Genomic DNA, 14,695 nt, shown 5'->3' with positions numbered 1-14,695 from the left:
GTGCGACGATGCGTTTAAGCTTCAGAAAAAGCTTCGCTCCTCTGTGACCACATTGCTTCCTCTTTGGTCTTCTTCACTTGTTAGGGTTTTTCTCAGATTCCCCAATTTCACTCAATTTCGTTCAAAATGACTCAAGATCTCGAAATGAAAGATCGTTCAACTCCTTCCAACTCCGTTTCTCCACCCGTTCCCTCAACTCTGCAGCGTAAGAATCTCCGTCGATTTCAAATCTCTGTTAAATCACTTCAACAATTTTCTGTTTTTGAATTTGTGAATTTTGGAATTGTGATTCACAGATTTGAAGGAGATAGCTACTCTCATCGAAACCGGTTCGTACTCTAAGGAAGTTCGGAGAATTGCTCGTGCTGTTCGTCTTACAATTGCATTGAGAAAGAAATTGACAGGTTCTGTTATCACGTCTTTTCTCGATCATGTTCTTACGCCTGGTTCTGAATCTCATGCCAAATTGTCTGTGTATCTTCCTAAGGTAAGTTATATGTTAGATTTAGCATTTAGTGAATGTTCCTATTTATAAAGTTTACATTTTTCATATGGTTATCTTGATTTAAATCTATAAAGAATTGGATTTAGGAATGAATATGTTGGTTGTTTTTGGGCAATTTAGGGTCAATTCAAATTGATTTATTTGAGCTTATCAGATGGCGAAAAACTTAAGAACTCGTGAGAACAACTTATGAGATGTCCATAAGCTAGATAGCTTCTGAAAATAGATTATAGCTCATGAAAGTAATTTGGCTTTATTTATTCACTTTCGAAATAGAAATAGCTTATCTGTAGGTGCTTAACTAAACTATATACAAACAGGGCTCTAATTGTCAATCTAAATTAGGAGACGATGAATATTATTTATTTAGTTTAGAATTATCCATCGACTATTTGTAACTTACTAACCTAGTTCCGTTATTGAATGTTTCTAGAAGTTATCTCGTAAGATATTTGTTTGAATGTTTCTGAGTTTGATCAATCACTCTATCTCTGTCTTTTGGAAAATATTAGGCTATTAATTTCTTATGTTTGTTATGGGGAAATAGCAATGGTTTTTTCAGTAATAACCTTGTCAATGATTGTTTAGGAGGATGATCATGAGATGGAAGTGGACGCTGCAACGTCTGCCATTCAAACCCCTGCAACTAAACATTTGTTGCCTGAGCTAGAAATTTTCTGTTACCTGCTTGTACTACTTTTTTTGATTGATCAGAAAAAATACAATGAGGTCAGTTCCCGTATTGCTTATATGTTTTCAGTTAAGCGATCTGACAAATAGTAGAATGCTTATGGTTCTTTGGTTTTTCTTTTTATAGGCCAAAGCTTGTTCCTCAGCTAGTGTTGCTTGGCTGAAGAATGTGAACAGAAGAACTGTGGATGTTATTGCATCTAGACTATTTTTTTACTACTCATATAGCCATGAACTTACTGGAGATCTAGCTGAAATTAGGGGGTGAGTTGCGTGCTTATCTACATAATGAATAAATCAAGGAGGTGCACAACTGAATTATTGTCCAGTAACTTGTTTTCATCGTAGTGTTGTATTTTTCTTTTCAGCAACCTCCTTGCATTGCACCGGATTGCCACTCTGCGCCATGATGAGTTGGGCCAGGTTTGTTTTGTACTTATGTAGAAGATTTTTTTACGTTAAGGCTTTTGATCTTATACTTACCTGTTGATGCATTGCAGGAAACCCTTTTGAATTTATTACTTCGCAACTATCTTCACTACAACCTATTTGACCAGGCAGAGAAGTTGAGGTCAAAGGCTCCACGATTTGAAGCACATTCAAACCAGCAGGTATGTTCGTTATATTATCCTGAGCACCAAAAGAAATTCGCTTAAAATTCCTACATTTTATTCCAGTGCTCACAGCTGTGGTAATAAAGCCCCCGTGATGAAGCTTAATGATTTTGTTAAAACTCTGTTCATTGATTCTTATTTCATTCAATGTGCACATTTGTTTTGTTGTATATTTCTATCAGTTTTGCCGTTATCTCTTCTACCTTGGGAAAATCCGGACAATTCAATTGGAGTATACAGATGCAAAAGAGTCTCTCCTGCAGGCTGCTCGTAAAGCTCCAGTTGCAGCTCGGGGTTTTCGAATTCAATGTAACAAGTGGGCTATCATAGTGCGTTTGTTGTTGGGAGAAATACCTGAACGAACTGTCTTTATGCAGAAGGGAATGGAGAAAGCGCTAAGGCCTTACTTTGAGCTTACAAATGTAAGTCCACATTATGAATTATCATCCAGCCGTGTTGGTCGTAAAAATATCTCTAGAAGCTAGTTCTAATATCATTATGATTGATTCTGTCTCCTATATCCTTTAACCACTACATGTAAGTTTCTGATAGCCTGATTGCCCCCTGGGGTTTGAATTTGAGATAGGTGTTCTTTCATCTACTTACTTTTTTGGCTTGGAATTGAGCCATTGCTGTTTTATGTTTCTAATTCGGAATTACTCCATACATGCTATGTAGTAGTTTTACAATTTAATTTCCTCCTTTTTTGGGGATTTCACAAGTAAATTGACTCATTTGGTTGTACATCTTAACCTTGACTGGCCATTTTTATGTTATACAACATCTCTCTTAGTAATACCACAGAATTAGACATTAAAACTTTCTAAATATTACCCTGTAATTTCCTGATAACAGGTTACATATTAGAGGGATAGTCTGAGAAGGTATTAAGAAGGATAGTCTGAGAAGGTATTAAGAGGGATAATCTACTATTCTTTCTCTTAATACCAGTTGAATCTATAACTATCGTTTTTAATGTTTTCTCAAGGCCCTCTTGCAAATTTAGGCCCCGAGTTAGTTATCAACTGTGCCAAAAGAATATTTTATGCATTTGTTGGGTCTTTTTTCAACCTATGGTGCTTTCTTGAAAGTTATTTACTTTTTTTATGCATTGTCAGTTGTTTGTTATTCTCAAATTTGATAGCCATAATTGTTATATGGGTTATGCTAACAAATGCCCTAAACAGGCACTAGTTAAGGAAAGCCAAAAATAGAAATTTTATATTTGAAACAACAATTTTAATCTTCTAAAAAGTTAAATACACCATTTCCAACACAAAATTTCTATATTTGTTTCCTTAAACAATGTCCTAAGGGCACTCATTAGCATTTTCCTTGTTTTATATGCTATAGTACTGTGTTAGTTTAGCTTATGTTGTTGAATTCCAGGCTGTCCGTATTGGAGACTTGGAGCTGTTTAAGAACATTGCAGATAAGTTTGCAACCACCTTCAGTGCAGATGGAACCCATAATTTGATTGTTCGCCTGCGGCATAATGTCATCAGAACAGGTTTACGTAACATCAGCATCTCATACTCTCGCATCTCACTAGTTGATGTTGCTAAAAAGTTGAGGCTGGACTCACCAAATCCTGTTGCTGATGCCGAGAGCATTGTATCAAAGGCTATTCGTGATGGGGCAATTGATGCTACATTGGATCATGCAAGTGGGTGGATGGTGTCCAAGGAAACTGGAGATATTTACTCCACAAATGAGCCTCAGCAGGCTTTTAATTCTCGGATTGCCTTCTGTCTTAACATGCACAACGAAGCTGTTAGAGCCCTTCGTTTTCCGCCAAACACGCACAAAGAAAAAGAAAGTGCTGAAAAGAGAAGAGAGAGACAACAGCAAGAGCAAGAACTGGCCAAGCATATTGCAGAGGAGGATGACGATGATTTTTGATAAGATTGTCTTTTCTCACCCTACCAGTTGCAAACAGGATATGTTTATTTGCTTGTATTTCCATTCAGAAGAACTTCCATTAGCATTTCCCTTTCAAAAGATGAAAATTTCATTTTCTACATGGAAGACCTCCTATAGTCCTTTACCATATGGAAATCTCTACAGTTTGTTTTCATTCATCATGATGACTGTTATGCTTTGTTTCTGTTGGGATAATTGTGTTTTAGGATGTTGGAAAACTAAAGTCAATTATTTAGTTCTGTTCTGATTTTTTATTTTATATTTTTAATTAAAAGATGCAACTCTGAGTGACTTGTTGAATCAGCATTGCTTGTTAGTAGGACATTGAAAGGCCATTTCAGCTAATCTCAAGCCTCTACAGAATGGAAATAACTTTCAAATTTGATATCCATAATTGTTATATGGGTTATGCTAACATTGAAAGGAAACATGAGAGGTGCAATAAAATGTTCTCACATGACTCCGCTCACTTTCCCATTTGAAATCTAGATTTGATTTATGACCCCGTCTCAGCGTGATTCAGTTCGGTTATTAAGTGAATTTATGGAGATTGATGGACTTTTGTTGAGCCATGTAGGAAATGAAAACGGAAGAGAGCCAGGCGTGTATATTTCTTCTAATCTGGTTGAAAAGGAAGATTCTAGACTAAAGCAATGTGGTTAGCCGGCAAATTCTCAACCATTGAAAATTAACACTACCAAGTTTTTTAGGGTTCTAGAAAAAATTTGATATTCCCTTACGTTTTTGAAAAAATCTGATAAATTTGTCATACATCAAATTTTTTAAAACTGCTGATAAAAATGCTTATCGAATTTTTTGATTGCCTTACTGAATTTTTTCGGGTGTTTTTGATACTCCCTCTGGTCACTATTATAAGAAAAAGAAATGACCGTCACTATTATAAGCAAATGTTAATAATTTTTTCACTCACTCCTTTCTACTTTGCGTTTTACTAGCATACGCAAGTTCCATTCGAGCTTATTGTTAAAAAGTGTACTTGAAAGTAGAAAGGAGCGAACCTTGCAGTTTCTTTCTCATTCAAAACCAAATTAAAAAACCACTAAAATGTCGACCATAGAAAATGATCAAATCATCGATGAATCAAACCATTCAGAAACAGAACGAAAGCAAGAGAAAAACGATGAAGATGAAGAAGATGATTTATCGAAGCTTCTCCTCCCCGATGTTCAGAATCTTCCCCTCATTCCTCCTTCCGCCGTCGAAACCAATTTCGTCACTTACTTCGCTCTAGGTAACTCAATCAACTCAATATTCAAACCGTTATTACATTTTTCCCCATAAACCCTAAACCCTAATTTATTTTGATTTTTCCAGATTTTACTAAACCAGCTCACGATCAATACATTTATCGCCACGCCAATGGGTATATACTATACTACTATAATATATTTTAAATGCATTATTCAAACTTCAAATTGAAATGTGTTTTGCATTTTGGTTATTTGTTTGTATTTTGCGTGATTGCTTTTGTGATCTTGAAGGTTGTGTGTAATTGGCTTGGCTCCTTCACATATTGCTTTTAAGGATGAAGGTGGAATCACGGCCATAGATTACAACGTTGGAAAGTCTGATCGCAGCGGGGTTAAGGTCACCGGAAAACGGAAGAAGGTACTTTTTCTCAATTTTATGGGTAGACTATTTCAGAAATGTGTCATTTTGAATGAAAATATATCTTTTTATGTTGAATGCATATCTGTAATTGCATGATAAAATGATTAATTTGAATGTAATTACAAGTTACAACTGTCAGTGTTGAATCAGACACTGACCCCGACACTTTTTCAAGAGATGTTGGTGCTTTGCATGCATATAAGCACACAACAAAAGGAAAACCAGATTGAGTTGCAAAATTTATCTTACTGTATAGAACTGTAGGTTTTTTTTTTTTTTTTCATGAAAATGCCCAGCTTATCCATATTTATGGCTGGCAATATCTTTTTGTTTATGATCTGCTGATATATCATTGAGGCGGGTATGGAATTCGAAATAGTATTGTTTGGTGAAATGTTATGCATTTTTCAAAACATTTTATGAACTGGAATCAAATGTTCTCCTGCTATGCATTTATTAAAATAGGGATTTTTTTGATGCAGAATGCACAACAATTTGAGGCCAATACAGCATTGTGTAAAGTTTCTACCAAGAAAGATTCTTATATTGTGAGGTATGTGCTTTGTTGTACATCAATTTGAGCTGAGATTTATTTATGTGTGTGTGTATATTTGTATGCTGCACCAGTTTTTCTTTTTGTTGGGTGACCTCTGAATTCTTTGATTGCTTAACTTGTGATGATCACTCATAGGTGTTGCGTCAAAGGTTCTCTTTTGGAAGTTAATCAACAATTAGTCACCCACCCAGAACTGCTTAATGTTTCGGTAAGAATGGTTTTCTTATCCAGTCTGATTTTTTTTTTTTTTTGGCGCTTGGAAACATATATTGCTCCCTCAAACAGGAGTCATAGTTTTGTATGTCTGTTCTATCTTTCTTAAATTTTACAAAGCAACCTAAATGTGTTCGAAATGCTTGCCTATTTAGTAGTAAAATCTATGCTAGTATTATTGTTATCTTTTCTAAATTGCCCGTCCAATGAACATTTAGCTATTACTTAACCAGGGATTTTTTGGATTCATAATCATCAGTTTCTGCATGACCTATTAGTGGCTCTGTTTATCAAGAAAACTAAAGATATATGCCAAGTGTCTTGTCCATTCTAATCAATCTCGTGTTAGCAAAATCAGGAATGCAAATACAGTTCGTAGAGGAGAGAGGGGTTTTAAATTAAAAAAAACAATCATTTTCATGGTTCATAGGATGTTGAAAAAATGCACTGAAGGCAATAGATTCATTTTTTAATTATAGTATTGCTCTACCTGTCAATAATTCTTGGCTTGATACTTTTCTCATTATTATTTCTCGTATATATAAAGGTTACAGGCCTATATCGGTAATTACACTAAATTACATTTAAACTAATTCCTATTCACACTACCCTCCACGGATGTGCAGAAGGTTAAATGGCATCTTCAATCTAGTCAAGCATCTAAGAGGGAAAGGAGCCTCTATACTATAGCCTTTCCTGGTGGATGCTTCTTTGTGGAACATTATATTTTTGAAAACATTCTCTCTCAAACATCCGAAATTGCTATATATACAAACATTTTCAAAATATTGTTCGGAAGCTTTCTTTTGGTATAAGAATAAATTCCCAAAACTAGGCATAATTGAATGAAACGACGAATAATTCAATTGAAAGATCACGAAAGGATAAAAGAGATTAGGAGAGAATGTCTCCTCCAACGCTTCACATTACAGTCACTACTCTATTCACTGAACTTTACAAACTTTCAATAGCGATCTCTATCACTGTATTATCTATACAAATAGCCCTGTAACAACCTCAAGTAACTAACTAACTACAAACAATTCATAACTACTCCAGTTAGTCATTATTCTATATTCTAACAATACAACCCTCCTCAAACACAATCCTTGGCCTCAAGGTTGAAATCTACTATAGTCTTGTTCAATTGGGTACAGAATAGAAATGATAAATTCTCCTCCTCATGGATTCATCTGTTGGGAGCATGATGAGCCAAAATTTGTTTCTGCCATCTTCAGAAACATTAAGCCTTTGCTGGCGCATCTCCAATATCGATTACAACAGTTTCAATCTCACCAACTGGTTCATCTCTCGTGCACGGACTTTTGATTCTTTTCTTGTTCTTCCACCCTGTTTCCACTAACCAGTTTTTTTATCCCACCCATTAGACTAGTCCCATCTCCTGACTTTCTTGCCCAAGAACAAGATTCTTGAGCAAAACTGGGCAAAATTGAATAAAATGAAGAATAATTCAATTGTAAGATTGAGAAAGGATAAAAGAAAATAGGAAATAATCTCTCCTTCAAGGGTTTCCCCTTTGCAATAGAGTCACTACAAATGTTCAATAATGATCTCTATCATTGTAATTCTCCTATTTATACAAATAGCCTTGTAACCAATGTAGTCAAGCATGAGATCTTAAGTAGGATCAAGAGTAGTGAGATATCATAGGCATTAGAAATATTTGATTACCACAAATCACAGGATCAATGTAGTCAAGCACGAGATCTTAAGTAGGATCAATCAGCTTGTGAAAGATCGTAAAACTCGGATTTTAGGGTTCTAGACTAAAGCAGTATGTTTTTATAGGATCTTGCTTCAAAAAGCTTGATCTTGTGACCACACCGACGATGAAAACGATCTTTCTCTGATCGAAGCACTCTTAGGCACCCTTGGCATGTAATATCTTATGATCCAACACTCGATCTTGACTACACTGCACATGACATATATTAACAGCTTAAGTGGCATTCATGACCTGGTATATAAGCCAATTTACCTGTTCCATGCTAAATACTTGAATGTTTCCTTGAGGTAGTTTGAACATATACTATTTTGTTGTAACTTGTTTTCATCATTATACCCTATGTTTATTTGCTTGAAGTTTATTCCGTTTTATTTTTTTTCTTATAATTTTTATTGATAAACATTCAGGCTAACAGGGAAGGATACATTGCTATTATGATGCCAAGACCAGCTGATTGGCTTAAGATCAAGGCTTCCCTTGTTAGCCTTCAGGAGTACAAGAAAATGAGGGAAGTCAGTTGTGATATAGAGCATGTGGTGCCTTGTAATGACACCTTAAAAGAGTCAGTGTAAGAAGCTCGGTGCTACATCGAAGTGATTGCATGATTTCCCCGAATGACGCTTCAATTACTAATGCCTAGTGGGGTCCCAAATGCTACAAAGTGATTGAATTTGAGAAATGTATTGGTGCAGTTGTGAGCCCCATGGAATTGGTGCCTGTCAAACTCATGAGCAACAACCAAGAATCTGGTGACATTGGAGTATCTGGGAAACCATTCTCTAGGATTTTATCTTTTGTTGGATTGATGTTGTATTTTATTACTATAATTATTCTAAACATGAATTTTTAAAACAAATCAAGTAAAATAGATGCAGGTCTTTTGGTCATTTCTCAGCCTCTTATAACTAATTCTCAATAGTTAGTAGATTCTTGTTTCCTATGAGATTTTAACTTAACAATATAATGAAGTATACAAAATGTGTCAAGAGCTAAAATTTACTATTGCATTTTGATACAATGAAGTATGTTTAATGTAAGTTATTGCTATTTATTTCATAGAAAATATAAGAATTCAACGGTCTGTTGGGAAAATCAAAGAATTACATAGACTATAATAAGATTGAAAGAATCTGCTAGCAATGTTTGCACTAAAACTTGTCCTCCAAGCTGAAAGAAAAGAGTATCTTCATTGATCTTTGAACATCACTTCTCAGTAATCTTCTGCATAAGCAATCTTCTAGATCTATTAATAGTGAGAAAGCACAAATAGATATGTTCTTCAAGCTCTTCCAATTGATCCATAAAGTTAGTTTGACAATCATGAAATTCCCTCACAACCATCTTCAATATTTCACACCTTCGATTACCATTACCATAACTATTCTTACAAATATCAGCAACCTCTCTCCAATGTTCCACTTCATCCTCCAACCTCTTCACCATTCTACTCATAGTATCCAAATCATTTATAATTATATAAACCCCTTTTGCAGCTACATCAATTTGTTCATATAGCTTTTCAGAAGAACCATACTTTCCATAAACCCCTTTGAATCTCTTCTTCTTCTTCATCAAACCAAAGAATCCACACATTACATAAGGTGCAGCTGCCAAACCAATTATGCTATGGAAAGCGAATAATAATAAAGCCATCAAAAGAGCGGTCTGCGAGACGATTAAACCAATTCCTCCAACTTTCTTGCATAACCTCTTTATTCTTATTCTTCTTCTAAGTTTCAATTTCTTCGAGTTTAGTCTATCAAGAAGCAACACTTGTTTTTCATGAATGTCGCGAAAGTTAATAACTTTATTAGATAAAAACAAAGAGTTGTTAAGAACAAATGAAACAAGCTCTTTATAGATAACGTTCTCATCATCGCCGCCTTTCTTCACGAACGTGCCAGCACATTTTCCATAAGCAAATCGAGTTTGACGGATACCTTGAAGGATTCTGTCGCAACAAAGACATGCCTCTAAGCTAGCTTCAAAATAGTCCACTAGAAGATGATGCACCTTATAACACTTAATGACATTTCTAACAATTTCTTGTCGAGGTTCTAGCAAAGAAGACGACGTGGAACAAGAAGTAGAGAGTGGCGATCTCGTGCTCGTGCTTGTGCTTTCAATTCCATATCCTTGAGCTTTATTACATATTTCAACATAAGATTTTGTTCTAAATGCACTGAGGTATTCTCTATTTACGCTTGACTTGCTGCTTAAGTTATCTTCCACGTCGCGTTTTTTCGACGATCCACCACCTATGAGTTCAATTCAATATGAAGAAGAAGAAAGGCAAAACAAAAAAAGATTAAAATAAATGAATCATCGCCAGAATTAATTAACTTACCCGTTCTTCTTCGGAAAAACGAAAAACACTTTGTCATACTGTAAATATATTATACAAAAGAAAGTAAATGTTGAGAAATCTTGGTTGAGGAGAGAAATATAAGAGCATAAGATGATGGAAGAAGAAAAGAAATTGTTTGCAGAAAGGAAAGAAAATAAGTATAAGCATTGTTCAGTTTATGATAGCTTTGAGTACAAGTTAACTTACCTCACACGGTTTGTTTTATTACGTGGAAGCTGGGAATTTATCTATTTGAAACTAACTGTTTTTTTTTATTAAATGAAGTAATAATAGAGAAAAACTAAAAATCTAGCTAGCTAGGAAGACCACATATTTTTGCGTTCTTATAAAGTAAAACAGTGTCCATTATCAGCAAGATTAATTATTAACCAGACAGTTGTCACATCTTTGCTATCATAATCATCATCATTATCATCATCTAATTATAGGTTTAGTTTACTTAGTTTAGTTTATGTGACATGAGTTTTCATCACCCAAAAAATTTACATTGAGAAGTTTTGTAAATGATTAAATACGCATGGTGATGATTCTAATTGTTGGAGTCAGTTTATTCTTATCATAAAATAAAAGAGAATCAATTTATTCTTTTAAATCCCTTCAACTTATAGTAGTTAAATACTACTATATATAGTCTTAATTATTATAAATTTTTTTTTGTCATTCATCAATTGATGTATCTAGTTCGTATATAATCTAGATATTGTTGAATGAAATAAAAAAAAAATGAAATTCAGTTATAATAATGACTAAAGAGGGTGTATATTAATTTTTTTTGGCTTTTAGTTCATCATGGTTTGACTATAGTTTTCAATATATATTAAATTATAACTTTATTCTTATAAAATTATTATATATGTTTTTTTCAAATTAAATTTAATAAATTACCAAAAAAAATCTTAAAAAGTTAGAAAAAAATCATAAGTAAATAATTAATTACATTATATGTAAAATTAGAAAAAATATAAATACAATTGTGTATACCATAAAATCTCTTTTGTTGCAAAAAAATAAATCTTTTTTGAACACTGTCTTATGCGCGACACACGGGTGATTGTTTTACCGCTTTGCTAGAGATTCATGCGCTGCCATCGAGTAGTTCCAACCCCTCCTGATTGTAGTTGCGGGGGATCGAACCGTGGTCATTCCTATCAAGTCCAACGCTTATCACTACCGGACCAACTAATAATTGATGGTTATCTAAGGATTGAGAAACACTTTTAAATAAAGTGATTTTATGTATTCAATAAGGTGAACTTGAGTAACAAATGAGTATACATTAAGAAGTGTTTTTATTCATTTATTGAGGTATTTTCTTGTAACTCATTTGCAATCTCTTGCTTAGAATCTTGATGGTGTCATTTATAAGCACGATTAGCGATTCAGGCTATTGTACTAAAATTGAACATGGCATGTTAAACAATTTGCACGATGCATTTATTATTACTAAAATGTCTAAAATGTGTGATTTTGTATGTTTCGAATGGTTCTATTATTATTGGTAGTGCATATTTAACATTTAACGACATCCAAATAAAGCCAAAAAAAATAAAATTTAAGATTACTACATGTTAGTGAAAGGGGTTTGATTGAATTAGCTAGGTAAGGTTTTGTAGGTAGTGAAAAATTGAACGTACTAGAATTTTGTGATTATTGTACACTAGAAAAACAACATAAAGTGCAGTTTAGTAGTGGTTTGTATAATTCTAGTAGTTCGCTTTAGTACGTTCTTTGAGGTATGTGGGTGGTAAGAATAGGGTGAAAACTCATGGGGTGGTTTATATTTTCTCACTATGATAAATGATTTCGCTAAAAGAGTATAAGTTCAAATCTGGAAACATGATAGTGCCACCTTTTAAAAGTTTAAGAAATGACGTTCTCTTCTAGGAAATTAGACGAGACAAAATTAAAAGATTTAAAAATTGACAATGGCCTAGAGTTTGTTTCCGAACAATTTAATAATTTTTGCAAGAAATACTATATAAAGAGGCATATAAGTGTAGTTGGTTCACTAAAACAAAATGACCTAGATTAACTCAAGAATAAGACCATTTTAGAATGAGTAAGGTGCATGTTGTTTGAGTAAGGTGCATGTTGTTGGGAGTTGAGTTATCTAAGAGTTTTTGAGGTTGAAACTGCTGCTACAACGGGTAGGGTTTGGACAGGATACTATAGCAACCATCCCATATCTACGGTTTGAAAAAATTCTCATACCCAAACCCATATCGACGTGTAATTTAATGTTTGTATCCATACCCGTGTCCTATGAGTTCCTAAGTACTCATACGCGTACCTGTTACCCGTATTACAAATGAAAATAAGCCACTAAATGATAAAATATTATATTATTTTCAATTTTCAAATATTTTTTTGTTAAATTATAAAATAGACAATTAATTATATTAAAATAGAAAACATTTATATTAAAATATCATATTATTTTTAGTTTAACAATATATATATATATATATATATATATATATATATATATATTAATTGACATAGATATATTAATAATATAAAAATATATATATTGTGTGAGTATGGGATGAGGTGGGTACTAAGATACCTGTACCCACACCTTTACCCACTTATTTTAGCGGATAACTATTTGAGTCCATACCCATACCTACTTACGGGTTTTTACCTATCCATTGTGGGTGTTTTTACGAGTATCCATTGGGTATAGGCTTGATTGTCATCCCTAACCAAGCAAGACATACTTAATTGTAGAGTTGTAAAATGTGTGTTCATTGGTTATCCTAAAAGTGTGAATGAAACTTTGAAAATAGAACTCAAAAGATTAAACTTTATTATAAGTACGAATGTTACTTGTTATGAGATCCTAAAGAGATAATTGCAAAGACATGGAAGTTAAAGACTTAGAAACCTTGATGGAGAAAGCTCAATTTGAGATGAAGGTTTCTACTAGTTAAATTAGAGATGGGGAGGATGTTGAGGCTAGTGCTTCTAATTCTAGAGAAGTGCAATATTCAATTATTTAAGACTATCAATTGGATTCATTGGAGTAATCCCTAATAGGAAATCTATGTTGGATGCATTTTCTTTTGTATCATGACTTTTGTTATATATTAGTCGTTAATATATATATATATATATATATATATATATATATATATATATATATATATAAATATTAGACGTTATATTCACAATGTTATTTGTATATGACACAATAAAGTCATTAGAAAAATTAGTTTGTTTAATAGTACATTAATCGTGACTTAATCCTGTGACCTCATTAAATGTAAGGACATTAATCTTAAAGTATATGTAGTCAACATTTACGGTCACATATGACAACAATGATGCTTAAAGACTATTATGTAAGTAGACTAATGACCGTTTTCACAAGTAATAGATATGAGATATCAAGTATTTACATAGATATAAATATTATAAGTAATATTTATACGTGATTGATCCACCATGAGAATACTCATAGTGTGTAATATAATTGTCATAAGTTATTCTCATAGTGATAGTGGTGTATGTCACCTTTCAACCTGGAATTACAATGGTCCCTACATGATGAGTTAATTATTTTAGTATTGTCAAACATCTTCTATATCAAGACTGTTATAAAGTTGATTAACTGAGTACTCCATGATTCATAAAGAGGAACACAAGTTACCTATTTATAGTTACGAAGTATATCTATGGGCATGAGTAATATCTATGGACCATTTGATTGAGATATTGAGCTTATTTATAGTTAATGTTAAGAAGTGTGGTTTGGCCTAACTCAACCCTACAAAACCGGCTTGTAGGGTGAGGATTGCCCCCACTTATAAGGACATGTTTAGTCCATATATTATCCGATGTGTGACTCTTAACACACCCCCTAACGCCCAGGACTAGACAACTGGAGCATGGAAATAAATGGTGGGTGGCCCAATAGCGGAAACCATAGAAGGTGGCCCACCGGATCTTAAACGAGGCTCATGATACCATGTTAATAAGTGTGGTTGGGCCTAACTCAACCCTACAAAACCGGCTTGTAGGGTGAGAATTGTCCCCACTTATAAGGACATGTTCAGGCCATATATTATCCGATGTGGGACTCTTAACAAACCCCCTCACGCCCAGGACTAGACAACTGGAGCATGGAAATAAATGGCGGGTGGCCCGATAGAGGAAACCATATAAGGTGGCCCACCGGATCTTAAACCAGGCTCTGATACCATGTTAAGAAGTGTGGTTTGGCCTAACTCAACCCTACAAAACCGGCTTGTAGGGTGAGGATTGCCCCCACTTATAAGGACATGTTTAGGCCATATATTGTCCGATGTGGGACTCTTAACACACCCCCTCACGCCCAGGACTAGACAACTGGAGCATGGAAATAAACGGTGGGTAGCCCAATAGCGGAAACCATAGAAGGTGGCCCATCGGATCTTAAATGAGGCTCATGATACCATGTTAATAA

At 34.1% G+C, this 14,695-nt stretch overlaps 3 protein-coding genes across 3 annotated transcripts; 2 read left to right on the top strand and 1 right to left on the bottom strand.

Moving 5' to 3' along the window:
- Positions 1–3,971, top strand: LOC131660279 (probable 26S proteasome non-ATPase regulatory subunit 3). The gene is made up of 8 exons (XM_058929490.1): positions 1–205; positions 297–487; positions 1,094–1,234; positions 1,323–1,459; positions 1,564–1,618; positions 1,696–1,806; positions 1,992–2,231; positions 3,199–3,971. The coding sequence occupies exons 1-8, from the start codon at positions 127–129 to the stop codon at positions 3,709–3,711; spliced, it is 1,467 nt and encodes a 488-aa protein (XP_058785473.1). The 5' UTR covers positions 1–126; the 3' UTR covers positions 3,712–3,971.
- A 151-nt stretch (positions 3,972–4,122) lies between these two features.
- On the top strand, positions 4,123–8,767 carry LOC131660281 (uncharacterized). Its single transcript, XM_058929492.1, has 6 exons — positions 4,123–4,984; positions 5,068–5,116; positions 5,235–5,361; positions 5,847–5,917; positions 6,056–6,128; positions 8,288–8,767. Exons 1-6 carry the CDS (start codon positions 4,798–4,800, stop codon positions 8,450–8,452), a joined length of 672 nt encoding a protein of 223 aa, XP_058785475.1. The 5' UTR covers positions 4,123–4,797; the 3' UTR covers positions 8,453–8,767.
- A 136-nt stretch (positions 8,768–8,903) lies between these two features.
- On the bottom strand, positions 8,904–10,423 carry LOC131660280 (UPF0496 protein At1g20180-like). Its single transcript, XM_058929491.1, has 2 exons — positions 10,228–10,423; positions 8,904–10,138 (listed from the first exon to the last, which is right to left on the bottom strand). The coding sequence occupies exons 1-2, from the start codon at positions 10,262–10,264 to the stop codon at positions 9,084–9,086; spliced, it is 1,092 nt and encodes a 363-aa protein (XP_058785474.1). The 5' UTR covers positions 10,265–10,423; the 3' UTR covers positions 8,904–9,083.
- Positions 10,424–14,695: the final 4,272 nt, after the last annotated feature.

Source organism: Vicia villosa, linkage group LG3 (genome assembly GCF_029867415.1).
Source record: "Vicia villosa cultivar HV-30 ecotype Madison, WI linkage group LG3, Vvil1.0, whole genome shotgun sequence".
Lineage (NCBI taxonomy): Eukaryota > Viridiplantae > Streptophyta > Magnoliopsida > Fabales > Fabaceae > Vicia > Vicia villosa.
Note: the sequence above shows the minus strand (reverse complement) of the source record. Positions and strands in the feature narration are given on the sequence as shown.

Bases quoted from the DNA above. Each gene is read 5' to 3' on its own strand.
- LOC131660279 (XM_058929490.1), top strand. From the start codon at position 127: ATGACTCAAGATCTCGAAATGAAAGATCGTTCAACTCCTTCCAACTCC. The intron at 206-296 runs GTAAGAATCTCC...TGTGATTCACAG, and splicing joins CGTTCCCTCAACTCTGCAGC to ATTTGAAGGAGATAGCTACT. The intron at 488-1,093 runs GTAAGTTATATG...ATGATTGTTTAG, and splicing joins TGTCTGTGTATCTTCCTAAG to GAGGATGATCATGAGATGGA.
- LOC131660281 (XM_058929492.1), top strand. From the start codon at position 4,798: ATGTCGACCATAGAAAATGATCAAATCATCGATGAATCAAACCATTCA. The intron at 4,985-5,067 runs GTAACTCAATCA...TGATTTTTCCAG, and splicing joins CGTCACTTACTTCGCTCTAG to ATTTTACTAAACCAGCTCAC. The intron at 5,117-5,234 runs GTATATACTATA...GTGATCTTGAAG, and splicing joins ATTTATCGCCACGCCAATGG to GTTGTGTGTAATTGGCTTGG.
- LOC131660280 (XM_058929491.1), bottom strand. From the start codon at position 10,264: ATGACAAAGTGTTTTTCGTTTTTCCGAAGAAGAACGG. The intron at 10,139-10,227 runs GTAAGTTAATTA...TTGAACTCATAG, and splicing joins GTTTTTCCGAAGAAGAACGG to GTGGTGGATCGTCGAAAAAA.